The 27831-nt window shown below is 36.7% G+C and overlaps 1 protein-coding gene across 2 annotated transcripts in view; it reads left to right on the top strand.

Moving 5' to 3' along the window:
- Cdh11 (cadherin 11) overlaps positions 1-15349 on the top strand; it is a 46895-nt gene extending 31546 nt beyond the window's left edge. For both annotated transcript variants that reach the window (XM_038312703.1, XM_038312704.1), the window contains 2 exons: positions 12467-12718; positions 14853-15349. In XM_038312703.1, the coding sequence (XP_038168631.1) occupies positions 12467-12718; positions 14853-15349 (749 nt within the window). The remainder of the gene's footprint in view (positions 1-12466; positions 12719-14852) is intronic.
- Positions 15350-27831: the final 12482 nt, after the last annotated feature.

Here is a 27831-nt window from a genome sequence, read left to right as displayed (position 1 = left end):
AAAGACTAAGGACAGAGGTCTCAAATTAATGCAAGATCACTGTTACTTCCCCATCATTCTTATGATTGCCATCAATACCCTCATGCCAGCAGTTATGATCTGAGCATCATGTTGAGATTCTGCTTCTACTCTGTTCTCTTTTTATTATACCACAAGCAGGAGTCATTCTTACCATTTCCATTTGACAAGTAAGAAAGTGAAGCACAAAACCATGAAATAATTTGCCTAAAGTCAACCATGCAAATAGAAAGTAGAGTTGAGTTTTAAACCAAGTGGTCAAGCCTGATATTACTCTCTTAACTTCGTGCGCTGATAATAAAGTGGAGCAATATTCTTTATGTTACTTGGATCTGGAGGCGATGGGATTTGACATATTTTAATATTTCTTGAACTGATTAGAACATTTAATTATGGGACTTAAAAATTAAGCATATAGCAGAATGAGACTGGGGGAAATGTCTGAGGTATTGTGACAGGGGCTTTTCTCTCCCAATACACTGCTTTCTCAAGGAGAGGCAAATCATCCGCAGAGATATGTGTCTTAAAGCAACCTTACTGGAAAGCTAGGGTTCACTTTTAAAATGGCCCTTATCATTTCAAAAATAGCAACTCTACTTTTCATCCTTTTATATTTTTTTTATTTATTTTTATTTATTTATTTATTTTTTTTTTTTTGGTTTTTCGAGACAGGGTTTCCTTGTAGTTTCTAGAGCCTGTCCTGGAGCTAGCTCTTGTAGACCAGGCTGGCCTCGAACTCAGAGATCCGCCTGCCTCTGCCTCCCAGAGTGCTGGGATTAAAGGCGTGCGCCACCACCGCCCGGCTCTTTTCATCCTTTTATTTTGTCCTTAACCTTCACCTTCTTGGCTTTACGTGTAGGAGTAAGCACCTTCAGGAACAATTGAACCAGACCCGGGACACAAGCATATAATCTCCTCTGCTCTGAAGGATGTTTCAGGGAGATCGCAAATTCAAGGACTTCCTAAATCACAGAGTGGGTTCAAGGAAAGCTTGCACAACTTAGCAAGATCCTTTCTCAAAACCAAAGTTAACTAAAAGGGCTCAAGATATAGGTGATAGCTAGAGTATTTTCTTAGTATACAAGAACCACTAAGTTCAAATGCTCAATCAGTAGTAGTATAGGAGGGAAACAAGAAGGGAGGAGAGAGAGCAAGTGGGGGTAAGAACTAGGGTAGGCAGGAGTTTTCAGCCAAGGACACATACCTTTAGTTGGTACAGAGATTAATATAGTATCTTTCTTTTGTAGTGATGTTTCTCCAGTATAGGAGACCAGTAGTGCGGGTGAGAACTTAATCCAGGTGTACTTAGCTAAGTTGAGAAAGGTCTGCATAAAAATTCCATAAGGCTTTCTGAGGTATTTGTGTGTCTGGATTTTAGCACATGGGAATCCTGCCACAATAGTTAGCTGTTTCCATCTTCCCAAGTTAGTACTAGTCTGGATTGACAGCCTGGGTTTTTTTTTTCACATTTTGCAATGTTAATATTAGTTTAATTTTTACTTGCCTTAGTCAGTAGTGAGGGGATTTGATTGGCTGTTCAGAAAACTCTGGTTGTGTTCTTATCTATTACCCGTGTGTGGGTATAATCACCAAATTACCTTTGAAGTCTAATGCTCTGCTCTATTCTTATCAAGTTCTGTATTACAGCTTGCCTCCTGCAAACAGCAGGCTGTCCTAGGCTTCACTGAACAGGCCAGCTTCATCTTCATCATCTGCTCAGTCTTTTTTTTTAATGTGAAATCATATTTTGTCTCCATTAACCTCTGTAAACACTGCACTGTGGCATATTGTTCTCGGGAGTTTTATAAGTATTTTATTTTACCACGGTACTTTGTGGATGCCATCTATAATTTCACGGAGATTGTATTACCACTGATGAGCCAGCCAACTGCACAATCCATCTTCCCTACCTTCTCTTTTAGGAGACTAATCCTACTGTTGAGCTATACTTTTGCAGAGAATTGCTACTTCTTAAGAAAAATTACTTTATTAACTATGGCAAACAGTTAATGAAAACTCCCATGTTTAGTGCTATTACAGAACCTCAAAGCAAACACAGTCCTATAATTATCATTTAATAGAGTTCCTTTCTGCTGGCTCCTAAAAGTAATTACATATTGAAGTAATCCAAAAGGAATAATCACATTCCACATCCTATTAATAGCCTACTGAGTTACCAAATTTCTCGGCAGTGACTATTTTCCATAGAAAACAGGAGATAATGGTGTAGATCATGCTGAGGAAAAGTATCAAGTCCCTTTCTCCTTGAGTATTTACTTCCATTATGCCATGTAAATTGCTATTGTTTGTCAAAAGCCATCCTAAGCATCTTTAGACAAATAAAAGGAAAACCCTCTTAGTACAAATCAGCCTTTTATTTCATACCATCTTACTTCATTACCACAGAATCCCAGCTTCAAAGCCGCAGCAGCAGGTATAAAGAAAGTAGAACCCTGGGTGGCTCTTCAACATGTAAGCCCATCTTGAGCTAGTAATATCAGGATGGCGATGTTTGGGCAGATAGAGAGCCAGTCCCCTGAATCCATTGAGATGCATTTACTTTGAAAATACCAGACTTAGGACATCTCTGAAAACACAAGGGATGAATAATGGATAAGAGAAGCTCAAGGGTGGAAAATGACAGCGAATAATCCTTCTCATTTAGCCAGTTCTTCACTGGCTTATAAAATCTTTGCAGGACCATTGTCACCCAATTCTGCAAGGAGCCCATAAGGATGTTTTATGTTTTTACACAATTTTAAATGAGGGAAGAACATGAACTGTCCAAAAGCAGTGATCTGTCCAAGGTCGTACTCCCAGTCAGTCATGAAACTGAGCCTATATATTTGGAAGTTATTTCTTAGTGATTGTGGCATGCTGGAAAGTATATAGAAAAGTGCAGTATCTTTAGTTAAATCTGTTTTATCTTTGTTTACTTTATAGTCAAATAAGAACACTGCACAGAGAGGAAAAATTTGTGGTTCTGTTCATCAGTCGAGGATTCAGGGAATGAACAAAGAGAAAATGAAAAATGACTTTGATTTCCATTTCAATCATAGCCATAGTAATTGTTGTAAAATATACTTGCAAAAGATTGTATGATCTTTTTCTATTGCATAATTTATAGCCCTTGTAGGAAAATTAGAAAACACAAATAAGCAGAAATAAAATTAAAATAATAAAAATAACATGGTATACCCTAAAACAAACACTGTTGTTTTTTATTCCCTTCCAGCTGTTTTCTTTTCTTAATTTTTAATGAAAAGCAACTTAAACAATGCATCAGTTTTCTACTCAGCATGTGATAAGCTTTGGTCTGCATAAGAATACAGATGCTAGTGCCTTCTAGGTAGGATCCTTTTCACTAAAGGGTAACATTTGGCTGTTATTTTTAAGTTCATAGCTTTTGCACACCTTTGCCAGTTATGTGATTAACTCTTTTAGGATGAGTTCTGAGGATGGAGTCAGTACAGCAAAAGCTTTTTTGTTGTTGTTGTTATCTTTTTCTATTTTCCTTTCATTACAAATGGATTTTTTCATATAATGTACTTTGATTTCTCTCTAATAGGCAAAGTGTTCACTGGAAGTGTTTCACCGTTTTCTGAAAGCCTCAGGAAAGTCACTTCATGCTCACATTCTCACACCCCCACTAAGCTCATATAACTTCATCTTAGCCTTCTCACTGACAAATAAAATAGTAATATCATTTCAGAATTCTAATTTCTTTTATCATCTGCAATTTTATGTAAATTTCCATAATTTCTTGTTTTTACTTCTTTTAAAATTTGGTTTATTTTCTTTCTTTCATTTTCCTTTTCTTTTCTTTTCTTTTCTTTTCTTTTCTTTTCTTTTCTTTTCCTTCTTTTTTTTTTGCTTATGTATGTGGTGGGGTCAGGTAAAAGTCATGTAAAAGTGCATTTTGCCTGCCAAGGCCGCAGAGGCCAGAGATATGGTATCCTGTTGGCACTAGAGGTACAGGTGATTAAAAGCTTCCTGATGTGGTGCTGAGATTCCAACTTCTGCCCTCTCTCTGCAAGAGTAGCACATGCTCTTCCTCTGAGTTGTCTCTCCAGCCCCTTTGCTGCATTCTTAGAAACTGGCCATTCACAGTCTTTTCCCATGTCTTAAATAATCAACTCATAATTTTACAGTTGAGTTTAAATCTCAACTCTTGGCAATGTTAACCTTTAACCCGACCTTTCTATGCAGACACCCTGATGTCTCAACACTTTTTTGGTTCTGATCATGTCATTTTCATTAAAAACAAAGTACATTTTCCTCTCATATTATCCCTAGCAATAGTTTTCTCTCCAAAATCAATAACATTATTCACCTATCAATATTTTCCTCTTTTTGTGTATCAGCTTTAAATTTCAGTCTTTTATCAATGGATATTACGCAACCTTTCATATTTTTAGTCTTTTTGTAAGTACAACTTATATTGACCGTGTTCAAGAACGTTTACAACCAGTTAATATCTCCTATATTATATGTGGTAGAAATCTAGGAGTTTTTATTCTTCCTATTCTTTTGATTAACTCCACTGCCAATGTATTGTTTTCCTTAGTGGCTGAATGTACACACATACCAGTATATATCTTGAACATATTTTTTATGCTTCCTCTGATCACTGTCTTAACTAATTGGCTTACACTCTTTAAGTGGCTTACATGTCTCTAAATGTTGGTATTCCACTATTCGTGGGCTCTATTCTTGTGTTTGTTTATGGAATGTTTTTTTTAGTATATTATTTTTTGCACTTTGCACCCATTCAGAGTGGAAAAAATAAAACAGATGTCACAGAAGACTTTAGTACAAGAAATGTAACAAACTGTAACTATTAATATTCTGTCAATGTCAACATACAATACACACATTGATACCTCATAGGTGGGTACTTGAATCATATAGCTACACACAGGCAGTTATTGCAACCATGTTTCCTCGGGTATTCTTTTAAATATTGTAGATTCTCCAACATAATTTCCCCAGAAGTGTACAACTTTTTTTTTTTCTTCTTGGAGTCATTGCAGCCACCGCAGTCCTGAATCATCTTTTACATTAGCAATATAAAGGCCATCTTCTTTAGAATTTGCCTCACTGCAGCATTACCTTCATTGCAAAATACTGGTAAAATACAATGTTATGTTTGGCTTTTGTACATTTGCAGAAGGTTGGATGTGCATGGACTTCTGCCAGCACTGTGGGGAGATAAACATTCTGCGTGGACTTTTGATTCCTTTTCTGTCCCTCCACAACAAGGACCTTAGGTTTTTAAGAGCATTTTAATTGTTGTTGGTTTTTTTTTTGTCTTTTTCTTTGTTTCTTTTTCTCTGGAGCATGATGCCTTCTTGTTCTTTAACTATGATGGAGTTCACTTTTTTACCTTAGGTGTTGATAAACCTTGATAAAAGGAAACTGGCTTAACTGACATACAGCCATATAATGTTCATATATCAGTTGTGAACAAATGAGATACACTGAAAACTAGAACACTTTCTCTTTCTATTTCTACTTCCATGCTATTGTGAAAATTGTTTCTTTCTTTGTTTCTCGTTGAAAAATTGTTCAGAAAATCATATGTAGAAGCAATAAGGTACAGAATTTACCCATATTAAAAGCTAAATAAACATTGCCTGGTTGACTCTATCACAGTTTATACAATAGTAGAAGAATAATATTATTAAAAGACAAAACAGTTACTAAGATAATTATCAACAATCATACATAATGTTGCATGTTAGTAACTCCAGTCTTTGGGAGTCTGGAGATTTTGAAGCCATCCTAGGCTATACAGTGAGTTCTAGGACATCTTGGTCAAATGAATATGACCTTGTTCCACAATAAAAAGAGAAAAGAAGACAAAAGAGTCATGTGTATAGTATAGATAAAGGTGGGATAGGTCAGATTGGGTTTGATAGCAAGTAATGTAAAGAGATAGACTGGAAATTAGTGTTATGCTAGTGAGTCAGTAAAGTATGACCATAAAAATGCCACATCAGTATGTGGTGTATTGAAAAGGGTAGATGGACAGGAGCTGGAAAGCTGATAAAGTGGGTAAGAGGGCTTTCTGTGCAAGAAAATCATCTGAGTTTGAATCCTCAACATCTACGTTAAAAAAAAAAAAAAAAAAAAAAAAAAAAAAAAAAAAAAAAGCCTGGAATGTCCTTATATGTCTTTACCCCCAGTGTTGGGCTACTGAGATGATCAGATCATGGAGCTTGTTAGTCAGCCATCCTAACTAAAAAGAAAAGTGCTTTGGGTTCAGTGAGGAACTCTGTATCAAGGGAATAATGTGGCAAATGTTAGGGTAAGACAACCTTTGTTTTCTAATGATCTCTGTAGGCATGCCCACAACTCAACAACACACATTTTACACCCACTTCAGAATATCACCCAATAGTCATATACACAGAGTTACATACACTTATGGCCATGCACAAACAGGTGCACACACCTACAGTTATACATACACAGATTCACACAATATGCATATACAGGCACATCCCCACATACCAAATAATCAAATAAGAAACGTGTCATCGTTGGATTTTTTCCTTTTTGCTCTTTGTTCTTTGGGGACCTTACACCCAGCTCCCAAATAAATACATGAAGACTTATTCTTACTTGGGAATTCCCAACCTTAGCTTGGCTACCTTTTCTTAACTTAAATGGTCTCATCTTTACCTTTTGCCTCTGGGTTTTTACCTTTCTCTATTCTATTATCTGTACCTTTCTTTACTTCTTACTCTGTGTCTGACTGTGTGACTGTGTGGCTGGCCCATGGTGTCCTTCTCCCCTTCTTTTTTCACTCCTCTCTTCTCCTTCTATTTATTCTCTTTGCATGTCAGCCACACTATCTCTCTCATGACTAGGTATTGGCCTTTCAGCTCTTTATTAGACCAATCAGGTGTTTTAGGCAGGCAAAGTAGCACAGTTACACAGAGATTTTAAAAAGCAGCATAAAGGAATGCAACATACCTTTGCATCATTAAACAAATGTTTCATAGCATAAATGAATGCAACATATCTTAAAATGACATTTTACAATATAGTGTAGAAACACATGAAATCATTTCTTCTACCAACACATAGAATACTACAGACATACAGACATCAACAAAACAGTAAATGAAACAAAGTCCCTGAACTATGTATTTTGTGGAGACCACAAGCATTAAACAGTATATTGTGAGTTGTTTAAATACAAATTAATCACAGGTAGATAAAGAGACCCTAGTGTATCCAAAAAGACAAGAAAATAAAAATATATATGGCTAATAACTTTATCTTTGAACACATGGAATATAAGTTGCTTAAGTTCATTTATTTAATACTACAGAGCTTGCGAATATTATTTTTAGCTTCGAATATTTATGTTACTCAGAGTGACAAGGAAGAAGCTGCATAATGCACCAAATTAAAGGAGATTATTAAAAATCTACAAACTTAAATAAGTGTAAAATTAATTATGTGAAGCTAAACTTTATAATAATGTTTATATGATTGTAGATTATATTGCTTTCTGAAATTATTAAAGCCAAAAACTTCTAAGGACTGTTTGGTCACATACATCCTCTCCATATGTTAGAACTATTGCCCGTCCTTGGGAAGCTGGAGCCTAGTAGAAAGTAAATAAATATTTTTCTGTTAGTGACTTGAAAATGAACTTCCTTAATATATGGAAGAGTTTTTACTAAAGTGGATGGATCTTTTTTGTCTTTTTTGTCTGTAGATGGAGCGGTGGGGCTGCGTCCAACTACCCAGCTAGCTTTACACCCAAAATAATTACATGGAAACTATTTTTTTAAACACTGCCTGGCCCATTATTTTCAGCCTCTTATTGGTTGATTCTCACATCTTGCTTTAACCCATAATTAGTAATATTTGTAGCACCAAGAGGTGGTTGCTTACCAGGAGAGATCTTAACTTGCTTCTGTTTTGGAAAGGAGAAGCATGGCGACTGACTATGGCGACTGCCTGAAGCGCCCGCCTTCTCTCACCCAGCATCCTGTTCTTTCTACTCCACCCACCTATGTTCTGACCTATTGGGCCAAGCAGTTTCTTTATTAATTAACCAATGAAAGTCCTCTATCATTTGTCCCTAAGGGTGTGATGAATTGGTAAAACAGGTAAATTTGAGTAAGAAGGAAGGAAAGTATCTGCCTAAGAGCAAGGCCTACTTTAAACTTTCTCAGATATTTAATTGTCTCATGAACAGATTCTCAGACTAAAGCTTCTAAAGGGACTTATAAATAGCCAGAGTGCTTCAGCTGGTCATGAAATGAGGGCTCTTTACCTGCAGAGACTAGAAGGGCAGAGAATCAAGAGGGGCAAGGAGAAGCTTCCCTCTGATGTCAATATGGACACAGCAGAATATTCTAGCCCCTTTCTGCCATGCTTCCTTTATCACATTTTCAAATGCAGCAGCTATGCCCATTTCTGGCAGTAAGTTTTAGGATAATGAAAGATTTGATATACAGTGAAGCCACATATCAAGGGCTATTTCTCCACCAGAATTTTCCATTTTAGTGTCACATTTTATGTATCTCCCATTGGGCTACTTCATCATAACATTTATATAAGCATCCCAACCAGGTGCCGTGGAGACCATCATCATTAGTAAACTTTGAATTTTGTTAGTATAAAATGAAAAACTGTGAAGTTAAAAGCAGCATGCAATTAGGAGTCCATGTTTTAGACATAAAATTTTGAAACCTGAATTTACTTCCTCCATTTATAGAAACACTGCAGTCTGTGCATGTCATATACTGATAATTAATGTCACCATTTGCAAAGGTTTACCTAAGTGGGAAAAAAAGTATAACTGGTTACTTACCTGTATCCAGAGTTGGAAATATTGAGATTCAGGATGAAAAGCAGAGCTGAAAAAACATTTGTTATCCCAGGGAAATGCATAACCTAGACCAGAAGCATAAACTAGTGCCTTACTTATGGCGTAGAAACACTTTCATGAGGGCAGTTTCTTTAGAAGCTTTAGTGACATTTCCAAGAATTCACATTCCTATCCTTGCCAATGTGTTTATCTTTCTCATTAGTCTCCTACTTAAAGAGGAGAATTTACAGAAAAGAATTAATATTCTCCTAGCGTCCTCAACAGGCCAGCATTACACGGAGCACTTTTGTGAATGAAAACAAAGATAATTCTAAATATATTAATTTCTTGTTTAAATCAAATAACACATATAGAGAAGATTCAAGATGTAGAGTATTCCCATTTGATCCTTAAGACTTAAGTGTTTTTTCTCTTTAAAGACTTTGCATGGGTGGGAAAAGGATCTATGAAGTCTCAAATCAGAATATTTAAAATAAAGCAATATTCAGTTTTTATGATTCTTCCTAGCTTCCATGTTGAAATCTCCTTCTCTGTGAATATGCCCACAATTACCCTCTTCTTTATTTTCATAAACCCAAACTAAGGGAACCCTCAAAGACAGAGTGTGGGTGGCAAGCTATTTAGAATAATTTAGATGAAAAGTGGAAATAGTCATTATTACAATGAGTCCATGTTCCCAGAAAGGAGTTGTGCTATTGTTTTTAATTCATTTCTCTTCCCATTAGTGCTTTTAGAACCGATTTTCATTTATCCCTGACCATATTGACTGTTTCTGCCCATGTTCTGAATGAATCACAAGAATTACCATCATAGGGTCTGATGCTAGTACTCAGAACTATTCATCTGGAAAAAACTCCTCCTACTCCTGTGGGAGGTGTGACAATGTGGATTTCGAAAATATATTTTATGGATTTAAGCAGCTTAGATTATTTAAGTGTTAGGTCAGATTGGTAGACAAGTCTCATTTCTATAACCTTAACCTCTCATTAAGGCCCATGGATGGACTTGGTTCTGGGTGTTAACATTTGATTGGCAGATTCTGGGAGTCCTCTGGAATACCAGCTAATCCAGAGGACCATCAGTGGAGTATATTACATCATTTTACATCATTTGGTTTCAGTAACTACTCCATGTTTCATGCGGGGTATGAGTAGATTTCCTTGTTTTAAAGGTGAGCAAGCTAGTCCATTTCCTTTCTACCCCTAGAACTGATACCATTCTCTGTTTGCATAAACATCCTTTCTAGAAGAGATTTTTTTTTTTTTTTTTTTTTTTTTGGTTTTTCGAGACAGGGTTTCTCTGTGGCTTTGGAGCCTGTCTAGAAGAGATTTTAAAAAAAGTTTTAGATATCCTGCTGTCATGTCACTGAGAGATTGGACCTGATTTAGTTATCCTGGAATTCTGAGGAGGTTTTTTGTAATAATTTCAGTGTCTCAGAGAACAGCTGGTTTTCCAGAAGATGACTCATTTGGATTCACATATTGCTTGTGTTTACAGAACTAGGTTACACACCAGTGTTTGAATTTCTTCCACTCTTGTGTAGATGCCTGACTGCTGTGATCTGAAAAGGCCAGCTTGCATGGATAACTGGTTGAAAAATAGATCTCAAATTATGGTTTCTAAAAGTTTATGAAAAGAGAAAGAAAAAATTGCTCGGTTCACATTATCTTCAGCCATGAGATCATGGTACCAGAGTAGATCCTGCATAGTTATGCCAAATCAGGGTTCACTGGGGATTTCACCCAGATTATATTTCGTTTGATCAAGACATTTAATCAAGTTGCTTATGTTTAGGAATTATTAATATTTATTTTTTCATAAATCTATAATGCTATTTCCAGTAATTAGCATGGAATAAAGAGTGTGAATTTTTATTTGTGGATATCCTATTTGAACACAGAAAAGTAGAAAAGACACAATGTCTTTAAATAATTTGTTATAGGCACATACATTTAATTATGAAGTAAGGCATAGTAGTGAAACCCTGAACAGAAGAACATCAGGAGACTAATTTTTCTTTGGCTAGTTTACTTTTCACACTGTTTTATGTAGTATATTAATCACATAAAAGCCAGATAACAAGAAAATGAGAGGCATAGCTGTTCTGCCATGGCTTGGTTGAGATTGACAGTGCAAATTTGAGGAACCATAATCATAAAGACTACCAAAGCCAGTGAGTAAATATCAGCTTACCTTTATCCCTACTCAGACTTGATTGCTCAACCTTATATGAGATCAGATCTACCAAACAGGCCAAGTAAAATAAATTACATTTTTCTTTTGCCTAAATGCAGCAATTTATTTCAAGATTTTTGGATTTTTTCCTACTAAAGGAACAAATTTATGACCCTATCAACCTAATATAAGTTTGCCAGCTAGGTGACTTTACTGTTGGCCGTAGCATTCACTTAGCTATAAATTATTGTTTCTTAACCTAAAATGGGACTGGCCATACCAGCATATCAGGTTCTTATGCAATTTTCATGGAGCACATTAAATTTCTACTTCTTTTTATAGTGAACTAATATTTTCCTCTCTTGGGAATATATCCTCTATTGGATTTTTGTCTGCAGAGAGAGCATGATGAGGAAACATTGGGGAATAACAGTTATAAAACTTAGAGAAATATGAAGGCCAATATCTGGATTTGGTTAAACTTTTCCTAGGACCTAGTTACAGTACTTGCTGGACATCAGACAGTAAAGAGCCAGAGACGAATCAGATAAAATCCCCCACTCTCTAGAAATCCCCAATCCCATTTTGGTTATGTCAACAAATCAAGAGAGATGTGTAGAATATGTACTTCTGTAGAAATAGGAATATACAGTGTGGCGATTCACAATGAGCAGGGGTAATGAAGATGTTCAGGAGGCATCCTTAAGAGATGACTTGGAGATATATTTTTAAGCCAGGAGAAGTCCAATTGTCGTGATAGTAAATAATTATTTGATATGAGAAAGGATTGGAAGAATAAACAAGAAAAGTGCAATGAGTACTTTGAACAGAAATGAGTTCTCCATGTTGGGTTGAACTGGTTCACTTGGGTCAAGAGAATTTCCTAACCCAGAAAAAATGATTAAGTCTAGGTAAAGAAAAAAAAACCCACAATGTTCTGCTTTGTACTTTTGGTCTGTGTAATGTGGGTTATAGAGAGAAGAATTGTTATTGGGTGATATGTTTAATGACTTAGTTTCTGAGGCTTGTTTGAGTTTGAAAGAAACAAGAGTGGGCTGCAAGGTTAATCAAGTATTTCCACTTTCCTAAAGCTACCTTCCTGTGGTTTATGAGTGGGTTGTGATTTGGGTGTGGAAGGATGTCGGATTTCCTTAATAAATACTAACACAAACTAACAAAGGACAAACCCTAAAAGGTCAATTTCTTTAGTTTGTTCCAAAATGAAGAGATGATTCTGTCATCCTTTTATGCTATATCCGTGGCTCCTGAAAATATCTAGACAAATTAACAAGCGAGAAACATTCTAACTTTTGCTTTGGTAACACACAACATGTCTTCCAAACTGGAAAACTGCGAGCAACTGTGATCGGTATGGTTCTACGATGAAAATACACCCTGTCTCTCTTCTTCAAACAGATAACACTGCAGGGGTATATGCCCGACGTGGAGGGTTCAGTCGACAGAAGCAGGACTTCTACCTCCTGCCCATCGTGATCAGCGACGGTGGCATCCCACCCATGAGTAGCACCAATACCCTCACCATCAAGGTCTGTGGGTGTGACGTGAATGGAGCACTGCTGTCCTGTAATGCTGAGGCCTACATCCTGAACGCCGGCCTGAGTACTGGTGCCCTCATCGCCATCCTTGCCTGCATTGTCATTCTTCTGGGTAAGGATTTCCCTGCTATCTGGTATAATCAGTGCAGATCCTTCAAAGGATGTGTCCAGTGCAGGATGGCTATAAAGACTGTACTGTGTCCATTCACAGAGTTTAAAACACACCACAAGGTGTGACGGCTCTCGTGAATTCTATTGCATAGTAGGCAGAACATGGGAAGGGACACATTTTGCAGAGAGAGTCTAAGGAAGGTCATGGTGAGCATGTTAGTTTATGTCACCGGACTGTAGGGCAGATTGCATCTCTAAGATGGAGGGACACGGGAGACAGTTGTTGTAGCTAAAGAATTTAGGCAGGAACCTGTTATCTGAGGGAGGCTTTCTCTAAATAAACAAGCAGATAAATGAATAAGTAATAAAAATGGATGGAGAAAGAATATTCGCTGCTATGATGGACTGATGACGGAAGAAGAGAAAACTCAGCCAGCCGAAGCTGAGCTCTGGCCTTCTAAACTATCTGCAATGTCTATCTGCATGCTTCAGCTTATGGTGATGCCTATGAGTTTCTCCTGTTGTTCCTGGTAGCCCTCATCAGCTGCTCATGACCCAACATTTCAGAACCAATCAGTATTATGATAAAACTTTCAAATCCAGAAAGTTGGACATCATTTTATATGCTTTCCATTGAAAGAATTAATAGGACCACTTCCATAGGAAATTGGAAGGGAAGTTGGTTCAATACAATAGTTACTGAGTGTTGTCTGGGACTCAGACCCTATGGACAACCCTGAGAGATAGGAAAATATGTGCTCAAAGTCTCTATGTTGGATGAATTTATAGCTTCTCAAGAAAAGAATTCACAATAAAATACAGGCACACAGTAGATTTTATCATTGGGACATGAGGTTCTATAGACATAGGTTAGAGAATGCCTAACATTGCCCAAGAACACCAGACACATATTCCTAGAGAATGTGCACAAATTCTGTAAGCAGAGTTTAACAGCTAAGGCAAGATGCTGGATTGTATGGGTGTTCCAGACAAGATAAAAGACTTTCTTGGGACTTTTAATACTGGGCTGAATTAGATGCACAAATGAAAATACAGTAATAAATGCTATGATGTCATGCTGCAGAAGTCAATAGATCTATCTCATGTCTCTTACGGGATACCAAGAAATGTTCCCTAAATGAATGAGAAAGATGAAAACAAACACAAATAAACAGCGACAATAGCAACAACAACAACAAAAAACCCCACTAAACTAAACAAACAAATAAATGTGAAAAGGAGTGTTTCAGGATGATGACTATGCTCCAATAAGTCACGGGGTTCTGGCGACATTGTGGAATCTGTGTGACGTGCAGGTTCTCATCCTCCAATCTCAGAACTATGTGAACTCAAAGAAGCCTTCAATCCATTTGCCAAATGCTTCTGCAAACCTTGTTTTCATTGCTGCTGCACGTGTGGGAGAGTCTTCCAACAAAAGATTGTTGGAACTTCCTGATAAGAGTGGGGAGGACACAGAATCGATAAATAATTAAGAAGTGTCTAGAGCTCTATATAAATGATTGCTTGCTCTCACCAGTAAGTGTCCAAGCCTAATGGAATTCCTTTCTTTCGTAGAAATGACAGGATGGCTTCACCTGTGCTTTTAAAAGACACTGTTTTTATGTTCAAATAGGTAGTATATTTTCTTTCTTAGAGTTTTTATAGCTGTCCTCTTCCCCATCCTTTATGATAAGGTTTACTCTGTATTACAGAGTAGAACCTTTGGACAGGAGGCTTTTTTTTTTAATCTTAGAAAGTTTAAGTTCTGAGTTCTCTGAATGTTCTATTCCTAATCTGGGGGAAAACAGCTATACTCATTTGCATGGAGAAAAATGTACACATTTGCATGTAGAAAAATGAAGCAATAATCCTCACTGATTATTAAGAGGACAGTCGAATAGCATTGAGACTAATCTGTAAAACATTTAAGATAATTCCAACCTGTCAGGTCACAGGGTATGATACCCTCAGGGCAGGTGGCACATATAGATAGAGGTCAGTTTGGAGCTCTTAGTGAGTTCTGGAAAAGTGATAATTTTCTCAGCATTCTAGGATCTGAAGCAGAGCCCCTCTGCGAAGAGTAACCAGGGAGGCTGGGCTTAATCTTTGCTGACTTTCTTTTTCTTTCCCTACAGTCATTGTGGTATTATTTGTGACTCTGAGGAGGCAAAAGAAAGAACCACTCATTGTGTTTGAGGAAGAGGATGTCCGTGAGAACATCATAACTTATGACGATGAAGGGGGTGGTGAGGAAGACACAGAAGCCTTCGACATTGCCACCTTGCAGAATCCTGATGGCATCAATGGATTTATTCCTCGCAAAGACATCAAACCTGAATATCAGTATATGCCTAGACCTGGGCTGCGACCTGCACCCAACAGTGTGGATGTAGATGACTTCATCAACACAAGAATACAGGAGGCAGATAATGACCCCACAGCCCCTCCCTATGACTCCATCCAAATCTATGGTTATGAGGGCAGGGGTTCTGTGGCTGGGTCCCTGAGCTCCCTAGAGTCTGCCACCACAGATTCAGACCTGGACTACGACTATCTACAGAACTGGGGACCTCGCTTTAAGAAACTAGCAGACTTGTATGGCTCCAAAGACACTTTTGATGACGACTCTTAACAATAATGATACAAATTTGGCCTTAAGAACTGTGTCTGGCGTTCTCAAGAATCTAGAAGATGTGTAAACAGGTATTTTTTTAAAACAAGAGAAGGCTCATTTAAAACAAGCAGAGTTTTACAGAGAGGAAACATTTAATAAAAACTGCAAGGACATCAAAGTGGTAAATACTGTGAAGTACCTTTTCCCACTAAAAAAGCAAATATTGAAGTTGTTCATCAGCTTCATTAGAGAAAAACCACTTGGCACACACAATATTTAAATGAAGGAAAAGTCTACGGTGAACTTACAACGAAGGGAAATCGTCTATGTGTTCTGAACATCTAAGTCTCTCTTATTTTATTTTTTAATTTGTCAAAGAAGCTTCCACAAAATTAGAAAGGACAACAGTTCTGAGCTGTAATTTCGCCTTAAACTATGGACACTCTATCTGTAGTGCATTTTTAAACTTGAAATATATAATATCCAGCCAGCTTAAACCCATACAATGTATGTACAATACAATGTACAATTATGTCTCTTGAGCATCAATCTTGTTACTGCTGATTCTTGTAAATCTTTTTGCTTCTACTTTCATCCTAAACTAATACGTGCCAGATATAACTGTCTTGTTTCAGTGAGGAGCACCCTATTTCTATGTCATTTTTAATGTATCTATTTGTACAATTTTAAAGTTCTTATTTTAGTATACATACAAATATCAGTATTCTGACATGTACGGAAATGTTACAGCATCACACTTATATTTTATGAACATTGTACTGTTGCTTTAATATGAGCTTCAATATAAGAAGCAACCTTTGAAATAAAAAAAAGATTCTTTTTTAATTCTGGGTTTGATTCTTAACATTGAAAAAAAGGGTTTCTAATGATCCATTTATATTTCTAATTTAATTGTGATCTTTTAATAACCCTATTTATGATCTGTTATAGTCTGCTGCTTTGTTTGTTTATTTAAATCAAATATGTCCGAGTTTTTTAAGATAAGATTCTGTAACTTCATGTAAATTATTTTTTGTACGTTCTGGTTTTACATCCTGGCTTTTCCTCAAGTATAACTTTTGAAGAAGGACATTAGGGATCTAGACTAGCTTATGATTAGCCTATGATTTTTACAAAGTGTTATATAATATACATTTAACCTGTGAACTCATAGTTATGAGAGACAAATTTAGGAGGATTGTCAGACCTCTTGATGTTCTAGATATAGACTTGATACCCTACCTTGAGCATTGTAGAGTTGGAAGAGTGAGTGGTCAAAACCAACACTACTCTGGCTTCCTTTATGTAAATTTCATTAGGATAAAGTAAGATGACTGGCAGTTGAAAGTGCTCATTTTTCCTCCTGTAATTTTATTTTGTCTTAAGATAATCTGAAATTTCAAGTCTTCATGAGTGAAAGAGCAATTTCCGTAGAGACCTTTATTTTAGAAGATGCTTTGGGCCATGTGCTCACAATGAGATCAGGGACCATGTTGAACATTGAAGGCTTGGTGCCATTTGTTCTGTGCTCTGTCACAGACATCGGCAGTCGCCAACTTTCCTGGGGATTGGAACTTCTGTGAAGGACTTTTCATTTGTACAGTGGACCAAAAGGTTCAGACAAAGCAATACTTGGGGAGACAACACACAGGATCACACTGCAAACCCTTCTCCTTTTGTTGAAACACATGGCATACTCTTTTTTTTCTTGGATTGTGGACAATTTTGATTATCTTTTTTTTTTTTTACTTTACTGTAGTTATTTCATGACTCCCTGTTATATACTGTTTTTTATGGCTCAGTCAAAATGCATAGACTAAGAAGTGATTTTTCTGGTGTGCTCACTCCTTGTTTACTTTGCATTGAAATCAAATCAGTTGAATATAATTCAATGGTATAAACTTACTGAACACTGCCACCTTGGAATCTTTTATCCCAGGAAGAAATGTGCATTCTCAGTACTTGTGTAATTGCTGGTTGCGTTCATTTTTTTTAGATAGACTTTGTAATCCAAAGAATATTTTGATAGGTTTCTGAAGATCTCCAATTGAATTTGAAATGACTGAACAACTCAAAAGGAAAACGAACATCACTTACTCAGCTGCAAGTCACCCCATACCCACCATGATCTGTTTTACGTATGTAGGAATGTAGTCAGACCAGAGATCACAACTACATTTTTACATTTTGATGTCAAAGATTTTTTTTCAGGATTGTCTACTTTTTAATAGTTAAAAAAACTTGCTTTTCTTTTTCCCTTTTTTTCTTTTCTTTTTTTGCTTTAAGGCTCTTAATGTTGTAGAACCCTCTTAGAAGCTTGGAAATAAAATGTCTTTCCCAACTCATGGAATCCTTTCTCATTTGGAATATGCTGCCTTGAAAGCAATCTTATCTGAAGCGGCCTTTCCTTATTCGGATATAAAGCAATCACAGCTTTAAGAGATTGGCACACATATACATGGAAAGGAACGCTGCTCTGTTCTACCTGTCCTTGCATAATGGGTATGGTATTGTTTATGTCCACCATTCATTCATTCATCAATTTACAGATGCAGTCATTCACTAAAATCTAATTTTGGATGCCCTGCAGTAGCTTCTTCAAGCTGTAAATTAATCCTTGCTACCATCTTTTACATTGTTTATTCTTGCCAATTATAGTCCAAAATATCTTTTTAATTGTCTTCTATTCACCTGTTTAATGCATTGATCACCCGAGGTGGGTGATCAATTCATTGCTGAGGGATACAATGTATGATGGGATATACTGTAAGAGATGATAAGACAGAGTGTATGTTCATTATAGCTGTTATGGGCAGAGATCCTGAGGATGATTTGGAAATATGAAAGCAGATTATCTACATCTATTGGGGAACATCCTAACGGTATTGATTCATAATGCTCAGGAATACAGCTCTCTCAGGCGGAATCTGATATAGAGTGTTTGAAATTGCTAGTGGGTCTTTTTGTTAGACACTTCCCTACTTTATTAGTATCCTTACAGTCAGTCAAAAGAGACATAGAGAAATTGGGCTGCTGAAGGAACAGTGCCACACGTTATGGGACAAGCAGGGCAGGACAGATGAGAAGCATACATGTCCCGAAACAGGACTTATATCTTTAGGAAGAGCAAAATAATATACAATGGGATTGTGGAATTCTGTTCATCACAAATGGAGGAGAGGAAAGGCCTCTTATGCTCAGGCACTGCTAGGCAGGTCTATGCCACTGGTGGCTGTGACTTGTAAGACTTACTTTTCACTCTTGTGTTTTTTTTTTTCTTCATAGAGAAGCTACAGTGTCATTTTGTGGAAATAACTCAGATCACTGGGCTCCATAACTTAAATGCCCTTTTTGTTTTCCCAAAAGTTTTAGATGGATTTTGATTCCTTTGCTTTATTGTTTTATGAGACTGAGACTCTGTGAATCTCTTCAGTTGTCTTAGTCCATCATTTTGTCAATACTCGGTGAAGCAACCACACTGGCTACTTTTTAGTTCTCATATAGATAAAGTGTGCTCCTCTTTACATGGTCAGTTCATGGTCAGTTTCCTGAGCATCAGTGACCAATCATTGCAATTACTTTCCTTAAACCCTTTATTCCTTGGGCTTGCTGACCATCTATGAGAATATATGAAGAAGGCAGGGTTCTTGCTTTATTGCCATGAAAGAAAAATAAATATTTGCTATGGATGAGAGCACACCATTATGAGTTGAAAATCCCTTTCTGAAAAATTTGGTCTACTCTGACCTTGATACCTGAGACTCTTATGAAAAAAAAAAAATGAGATTGGAGGAAAGAAGTTGAGTTAAATTTAGGGAGTCATTTGAATTACAGTTGTTGTGAGAGCTAGGTTAGTAACAAGCAGAAACTTTAAAGCACAGGTGTGTAATACTAGCCAGAGGAGCAGGAAGTGTGCACAGCTTGAGGAAATATTAAGTGGGCACTCAAACTCAGCATTTTCTTCTAATTGGCTTTTCATAGTCTCTCCCAACTTTAGAAGAACATTTCAATTAGGATAGGATCCTCTTGTTTTCAAGAGCAATGCAGATTTCACTTTTATTAGGATAGTTAATACATATAAAATTGACTTTGCATATAAAAGACTTTGAAAATTAGAAAGGGGTTATGACATAGTGTGTTGCTTTTTCCTTAATATTGGAGAAACTTTTGAAGTCTCTTATTCTACGGGAGTCATGTACTAACATAAACACATACCTTCTTTCTATGGGAGTCATGTACTAACATATAAACACACACCTTCTTTCTATGGGAGTCATGTACTAACATAAACACATACCTTCTTTCTATGGGAGTCATGTACTAACATAAACACACACCTTCTTTCTATGGCATCTGAAAGTGTGTGCCAAAACGATGGACACTGCAGTTTAAAGGATAAATACGTCCCCAAAAGGATAACAGAGTTGACATAAAGCTTGCATAGGAAAGAGTTCAGCTCTCTCACATTAAACAGGAGTCCCATCCTCTAAATATAGGCTGAAGAAGTCACTGGAAATGGATGTTTCTAGGGATCAGTAGGTTAACTAATACATTGAGGACGAGAACGTGGAAGGAGATGGAGACTTCCTCTCATTCATTTGCTTCTTTTATTATGTGTAGTTTGTGAATATGCTGGTATTAAACCTCAGAGGACTCAGCTGTCTTCTAGGCCCAAAGTGGCTTAGGAGGCAGAATTTGGATTTGTATTGCTAGAAATTCTATCTGTAAATTTTAAAAATCAAATAGAAAGCAGCGTAGTTAGAAAGCCTATCGGTGTTCATGTTGTGTTTCATAGAAAAGTCTGATAATTCACATTTTTATGGAATTAAAATGTATGAAAGCAAAGAAATTTCCTCATCGGAGGTCCTGCAAGTTTTTGGTGGGGGAGAGAACACTTGCCCTCCGTATCCTTAAGTGGAAAGTCTTCATCTCCTATGGCTGAAGAATTACTCCATTGTAATAACCTTCAGAAAGTATTGGTCAACACTGGGGTTTCTCTGACTGGTTCAGAGGCAAAACCCATTAAGGCTCAGGATTCACAGAGTTCAATTCTTTAGCAAAGGTTTTAATACAGTCTATCCCATAGCAGATGTGATTGGCTTTCAATCCTATCTATAAAAAACATCCTGACATATAATACCTTGGATGACTTCAGGTGTGTATCTTGACCTGTCTGAATTTAATCTTTCCAAATAACAGTATCTAGTTGGTCAGGAGTGGTAAAAAGCAAAATTAGCAAACTCCTGTCTCTTGATCCACTAAGAATTCCCAGGATTCACTAGAAGGTGGAAGTTGTCTCATAAATGCCTTTATTATTTTCTCACCTCAGGCTCTTGAACAATGAGAGAGAAGATTCACTCCTCAGGCATCTAGACTCCCCCTCTCTTTATAAATCAAATCATTCCCGCTTTTTGCTTGCTCCTGAATCTGAACAGGTAACAGATGTCTGTCTTGACACAATCATAGATCGGTTTAGACAGAGAACTGACTGACAGTGCTCCTACACCAAAAGATAAGAAAAAGCAACAATATAATTACTTTTTCAGTGGATACATGAAATTTTGTGTAAACTAAGTAGCATAAGACTGGAAAAAAGATATAAAATAGCTATTAAGTATTTTTCAGACTATAGATTCACGTGTCTATGAAATATATATCTATATACACATATGCACACACACGTGTGTGTGCGTGTGTGTGTATGTGTGTGTGCATTGATGCTATCCTTTCTGTTAAGTAACATTAAAAAGATTTGGAGAGGAGGTATTTATTTTGCTCAGTTTCAGAGGTCAGTTTATGGCATGGAGGATGTGGCATAACAAAATAATTCATGTCACAGGAGCAAGAAAGCATAGCAGGAGCCACTACATGAAAGAATCAGAGAAAGACAGAGTCCTGTAATGTACTTCCTTCATCAATGCTCTACATGACATAGCCTCACCACTTTCCAGTAGGACACTTTATGTCCATATTTGCCAGTAGATGTATCCATCCAGGATGTCAGAGCCCTCATGTTAGAATGTATAAGAAAATATACACACACATACATGAATGGGTGGGTTTCCCTAAAGCTTCATGCATATTTTAATCCACTGAAATTGACAATCACAATTACTCAGGGCAATTGGATGAGAACTATGTAGCAACTGATATTTGAAATTTGATTGCACTTGTCAAGAATTGCACATAGTTTGACAACTCTAGCATAAGTAATTTCATGTTTGATATATTTTTGCCTCATTGTTCAAGTAATGGTGCTGGCTTTTATTAGACACATAACTCTTATCTAAAAATATTTAGATTTTAAGACATATAATTAAAATACTATTTTCATTACAAGTCTAATGAGTTTAACTATGATACTTCTATCATTTCTGCACTTGGAAATTTCTAATTATTGCATGCTTTAATTGTCTCCCTCCCTTCTTCATACTATAAAACAGTTTTAAACTATGACTAGCAAATTATTTTTTCTCATGATTTAATAAACAGATGGAATAGGAAATAACTTAGTCATTTAATATATTGTGTAGAATAGCATTCGAAGCCACTAGAATGGCACACATCATAGTTTGTATAAGTGATTGTCCTTTTTTCTAGCACTCACATTTTATTAGTACCATTAAGGCCTCATGAAAGTCTGTGATACAGAACTGAAGAGTACACACAGAGTCAAACAGTACTCATTGTACTGAACAGATCTGTGAAATCTGAACGATTCGCAAACCCTTGGCTGTTCACAATTTGTGTGAGCCTCCTTATATCTACAGGTACTATAGGGTGATATAATCTGTTTGTGGAATGCTCTCAAGAATTTACAAGAACAATGACCTAGAATAGAAAATGAAAACAAATTTGTAACTCACTGCATAAATGAATGACGGCATTGCTTCATTATTATATGATAGTTCTGCTACTGTAAAACAGATCTATCTAGTATTGGAAAAGGGTTAGAAGAAAGTCTCAGATGCAAAGATGAATTGAGGGTCCTTTGGCATGAAGACTCTGATCTGATAGCCATAAGGAAGAAAGATGGAGCCTGTCATTTATTGGGAAGTATGGTCATTCCAAGAGTTCCCTTGGCTCAGCACTACTCTCTAATCCCATAGTATAGAAATCTATCTCCAAGAAAGAGTGAACTGTGGGGAATCCCCATTCTGGGCTCCAGTGGTTTTTAAGTCTGAGATGTGTCTGTTGTATTACTGGCTGTTGGAAAGAAGCAACAGTGACATTTTAAACAGAAAGTTATAGTTCTCTTATATTAGTAAGCATAAGTGGAAATTTCACAGCATTCTCCCTCAATGTGCCAGAGTCACATCTCCCTTCACAAGTTCTTTCTCTGTCACCTAGACCATGCCAGAGTTGTCTTGTAGATGGAAGTTTCTGTCCTGCCTGGTCCCACAGCCGTTCAGTCCCAAAAACACATACAGAGACTTATATTAGTTATAAACTGTTTGGACTATTGCTCAGACTTATCGCCAACTAACTCTTACAACTTACAATAACCCATATTTTTTATGGTTAGTCATATGGCTTGGTACTTTTTCTCAGTAAGCCATTCTCATCTTTATCTTCTGTGTTTGTCTGGTGACTGACTGCCTTTCCTATTCCCAGAATTCTCTTTGTCTGGTCTCTTTGCATATACTTCCTTCCCATCTACCAATACGAGTGACAAAACTTTACAGTCTACAAGAGCATTATCCCACAGCATTTCCCCTTTTTTCTTTTTTTTAAAAAAAATCATGAATCTATCCCCTTTGTTTAGCTTTTTCCTGACCATTATCCATAACAACGTGTACCACACTCTAAGCAAAGACAAACATCCATAATCTATTTTGCAGAAATGTGAACATAGTTTTCTAGACTACTTCCTGCTGGTTTGGGACACTTAAAATTTTATTGGGACACAAAGAAAATTTAGTATTATCAGCAGTTCCTAACTGGAGTATTCTGTGAACTTGATCATCTCAGCAAAAATCCCTGAAGCTGTTTTGGATGCAGAACTCAGAAAAAATGAAACAGAGGTGCTCTGAAACATTGGATCATCTGGGGCATGCCTTCCCACTGGATATTTTTCAGGGGATCTTCCTTGATCAAACCTTAATTTTCTTAACCAAGACTGAATCCACAGCTTCTCATTTCCCGAGGAAACAAAAGCAAATTCTTCTCCATAGTAACATACATTTTGATTTAAATTTTAAAGTCAAGACATTTTCAAAATGTATAGGTTAAATTTATCCAGCAGACTTTATAGTCAGATGTCTTTTAGCAGTTGTTGCTCCTTCCTCAGCAGTCAAACAATTCAAAGACAACACAATAGCATGCAGTATCCAGATTCTCTGTGTATTTTCCATCTTTATGTGGCTTTTTAAAAACAATATTTCTTTTATTTTTATTTTTTGGCCTTTTGAGACAGGATTTCTCCATGTATCTTTGGCTATCTTGACTATCACTCTGTAGACCAGGCTGGCCTCAAACTCACAGAGAGCCACCACATCCAGCTACTCTATTCCTTTTTAAAGAACTTTATCTAGTCCTTTTCTGTCTCTTTCCCAAACCTACACATATTTTTAAATGCACTGTAAACCTTTTAGAGGCTTTTTAATTCCCCCATTGGAATCTGATTTTACTGTATATATCTATATTTTTCTTAATGCATGAGTCCTTAATCTACAAAGCAGTATGGCTAGGATTTAAGCTATGGCTTTGGTGCCTGGTTTCATCCCATTCGTTATCTAGCTTCATTAAGGAGGTAGAGGTGGGAGTCATATTCATTGACACAACTGTGTGGAGTTTCTAGGCCCATGTCACCACCAAGAAGCATGCCACTGGGTGCTTATAAACACCATTTAAGTGCTTGGTGCCAAGGCCTCTTAAAAGAGATGTGACATTTTTGTCACTAATGCTGAGTCAGGAAGCCTCTCTTATAGGATCTGTGCCTCAGCTTGCCTCTAGCACACAGAGCCCAACTGAGAAAATGCTGTTATGAAGAAGCCAGACTTAACTCTGTTCTTTTCTGTCTGGAATCCTTTCCCAAGCTCTCTCTGGTTTTGTTTTGGATGTAGTTGCCAAACATTGGGTGCCATTTGGTAAATGAAAGTTCTTGTCCCACCTGGTCCCACAGCTTTTCAGTCCCAAAGTAACACACAGAGGCTTAAATTAATTATAAACTGTTTGGCCTCTTGCTCAGGCTTATCACTAACTAGCTCTTGCCTCTTAAATTATAATTTATATCTATGTTTAGCCATATGGTTTGATACTTTTTCTCATTAAGCCATTATCATCTTACTTTCTCTGAATTTGGCTAGAGGCTGTGTCTCCACCTTTCCTTTTATCAGAATTCTCTTAGTTTGGTAGCACCACCTATACTCCCTGCCTGGCTACTGACCAATCATCATTTTATTAAACCAATATGAGTGACAAATCTTTACAATGTATATGAGCATTATCTACCACATTTTTACCACTTTTCTATCTCGAGATCTTCCCATCGTTAGTATTTTTTCACCATCATTCTTTTGTAGACACAAGGCAAGATGATTGAAATCAGGGGCAAAGATATTGCTTTCAAAATGTGTCTCGGGACCTCAAATGCTGTAAGTGCTCATAATTAATCCTTGGCAGTGTGGACATGTTGGTAAAAGTTTTGTAGTTTCTTCTGATTGGTTAAGTCAAAAATTGGCACTATGTGCCTAACCATTATAAAGCATGGTTTTCACAAAGGAGTGAAGAATTAACAGCTAAAATCTTCAGTAACAAATGTGTCCAGAAAGAATCCAATATCATTATTTTCCTCTATAGTTATAAAAGTTTCCACCCACAGACATAATAGCACATTTTCTTTTAAAGTGCATTTGTTTAGGTACAAACAATATAAAGATGTATATAGATCAAGTAAATATTGTGCCTGTTACTTTATCATTCTATGGGAAAGGAGAATACTGATGAATTCAAGTGGGTCCTTAGAATTTGGACAAACTCAGGCTGCTGGACCAGGATGTATTAGTTACTTTCTTAGCACTGTAGTAAAATACTTGACAGAAACAACTTAAGGGAGGAATTACTCATTTTGACTCAAAATTTCAGAGGCTTCTGTCCCGAGTTTGATGAATCTGTGTGCCTGAAAAGATGACCATGGCTTCATAGTCTGCAGCAGGGAATGATCATAAACAAAGCAGAGATAGTGTCTCAAAGAGGACAGGTATAATTTGCTCAGGATAACACCTTTCCAGTGATCTTCTTTCTCAATTTAGGTACCACTTCCCAAAGTACCCAGACCTTCCATAATGGCATCACCAATTGGGCCCAAATCCTTAAAGCAGGAGCTTCTGGAAGACATTCCATATTTAAGCTATAATGGTCTGTTGCTGTGGGAGGGAACTATGATTCTGAAAGGCAAGCAAAGTTGACTCAGGAGAGTGAAGGAATGGATGGAATCTAGAAAGAAAGTTCAGATGCTCTACTGTGGCCTCACTGTCAGTTTTAGAAATCTTGAACCATGAAGGGATCTCTCAGTCTTTGAGACAGTTCCTCACAGTAGGGATTTTTTGTAGCTTCTCATGTCCAGAAGCAGGCAAGCCTTTCACCTCCTATGCATTGCTGATCTCTGTGAATGTCACCTTTTAGAAAGACCGCTGTTGATTATGTCTATTAAATATCACAGTTTCTCTCTGAGAGTCTTTCTAAAATCTTGCATTTTCTTTAATTACTGTTAACTCAGACTGATAGTATAATTGTTATTTATATATTTGCTTGAATGCATGCATGTGTGTAAGAGACACACACAAACACACACCATACCACCTCACAGCATACTGAACATTTCACTAGGAGAGAGCTTGCTTTGTACTTCTTTATACAAAAATGCAAGAATGCAAAACCATACCAGTACTTATTGTCATCCTAATAAAATAAGCACTTAACAAGTGAATAAATAATAATAAGCATTACCAAAATCTTAATCTTAAGCTTTCATCGTATGATTTGAGTATTTTCAGATAACTTTGTATTTTATCCCTCTTAATAGTAATTAATTAATACGTTAATATGAAATGTGGATCAAGAAAGAACAGTTGAGTTGTATTCCATTCTAGAGAATCTATAGGAAATAGACTTATCAGCTTGTGTTAATCCCTTCTTAGATTTCTGTTCCAGCTTTTCCAGTGTCCAAAGAGCAGTTACCAGAAATCAAGATAGTTCCTGTCTGTAGATGAAGATAGTTCCTGTCTGTAGATGAAGATAGCTCCTGTCTGTAGATGAAGGTAGTTCCTGTCTGTAGATGAAGATAGTTCCTGTCTGTAGATGAAGATAGTTCCTGTCTGTAGATGAAGATAGTTCCTGTCTGTAGATGAAGATAGTTCCTGTCTGTAGATGAAGATAGTTCCTGTCTGTAGATGAAGGTAGTTCCTGTCTGTAGATGAAGATAGTTCCTGTCTGTAGATGAAGATAGTTCTTGTCTATAGATGAAGATAGTTCCTGTCTGTTATGAAGATAGTTCCTGTCTGTAGATGAAGGTAGTTCCTGTCTGTAGATGAAGATAGTTCCTGTCTGTAGATGAAGATAGTTCCTGTCTGTAGATGAAGATAGTTCCTGTCTGTAGATGAAGATAGTTCCTGTCTGTAGATGAAGATAGTTAAGGAGATAGGTGAGATGGCAAAGAGTTCTCATATACAGATTTACCCTGGGTCCAAATATTTTTAAACGAAAGAGAATTTCACATGCCTATTCTAATTCTAATATTCTAGCAATATTGACTTCCTTGCCATGAAGTTTTCTTGTGGTCAATGGGATGGATTTCTGTTTTAATTTTGATGTTTTATGGAATCCAAAGTTTACACAAATAAAATTAAACCAGTACTAGTCATTGTGATAAATATTGAACATCTGGCGTTACCTGTGATGTTGGATGATATTTATGTGAGTCATACCCTAAACTATCAAATGGACAATTTATTTATGGCCTACTGTAGTCTAAATATTGGGTAACTTTTAAATTCTAAGTGAACTCTCTTTAAATGGCTCATTGTTTTATGTAAAATTCATGATGTTTGGAAATCACATCTCTTCTACTATGTGAATTCTAGGTGATTGAACTAAGGTTGTCACAATTTGTGGCAAGCACCCTTATCTTCTGAACCATCTTGCCAGCTCATGATTTTGGCTATTGAAAATGGTCTCATGTATCTCAGACTAGTATTAGACTTACTATATAGTGGATGATTATTTTGAAACCTTCATCTTTCCACTTTTGCCTCCCAAGTGCTAGGATTTTATGTGTGTGCTACTATGCCCAAAGAAGTTCTGAAGACCTAAAAATATCATAACAGTACCTATTCCCATTTATTTGTCCACTGGAGACAGGTTGGACTAGGATAATTATTATAGATGTTGCTAATGTCCATGGTCACCAATTGTTTTATTTCTCCCTGGGATAATCTCATGTTCATAGTTTTAGAATAATTTTAAATAGTGCTACTTTAATTCCACAAACGGATCCATTA

Source organism: Arvicola amphibius, chromosome 15, assembly GCF_903992535.2.
Source record: "Arvicola amphibius chromosome 15, mArvAmp1.2, whole genome shotgun sequence".
NCBI lineage: Eukaryota > Metazoa > Chordata > Mammalia > Rodentia > Cricetidae > Arvicola > Arvicola amphibius.
The sequence above is the reverse complement of the archived record's forward strand: the minus strand, read 5'-3'. Positions and strand labels throughout refer to the sequence as shown.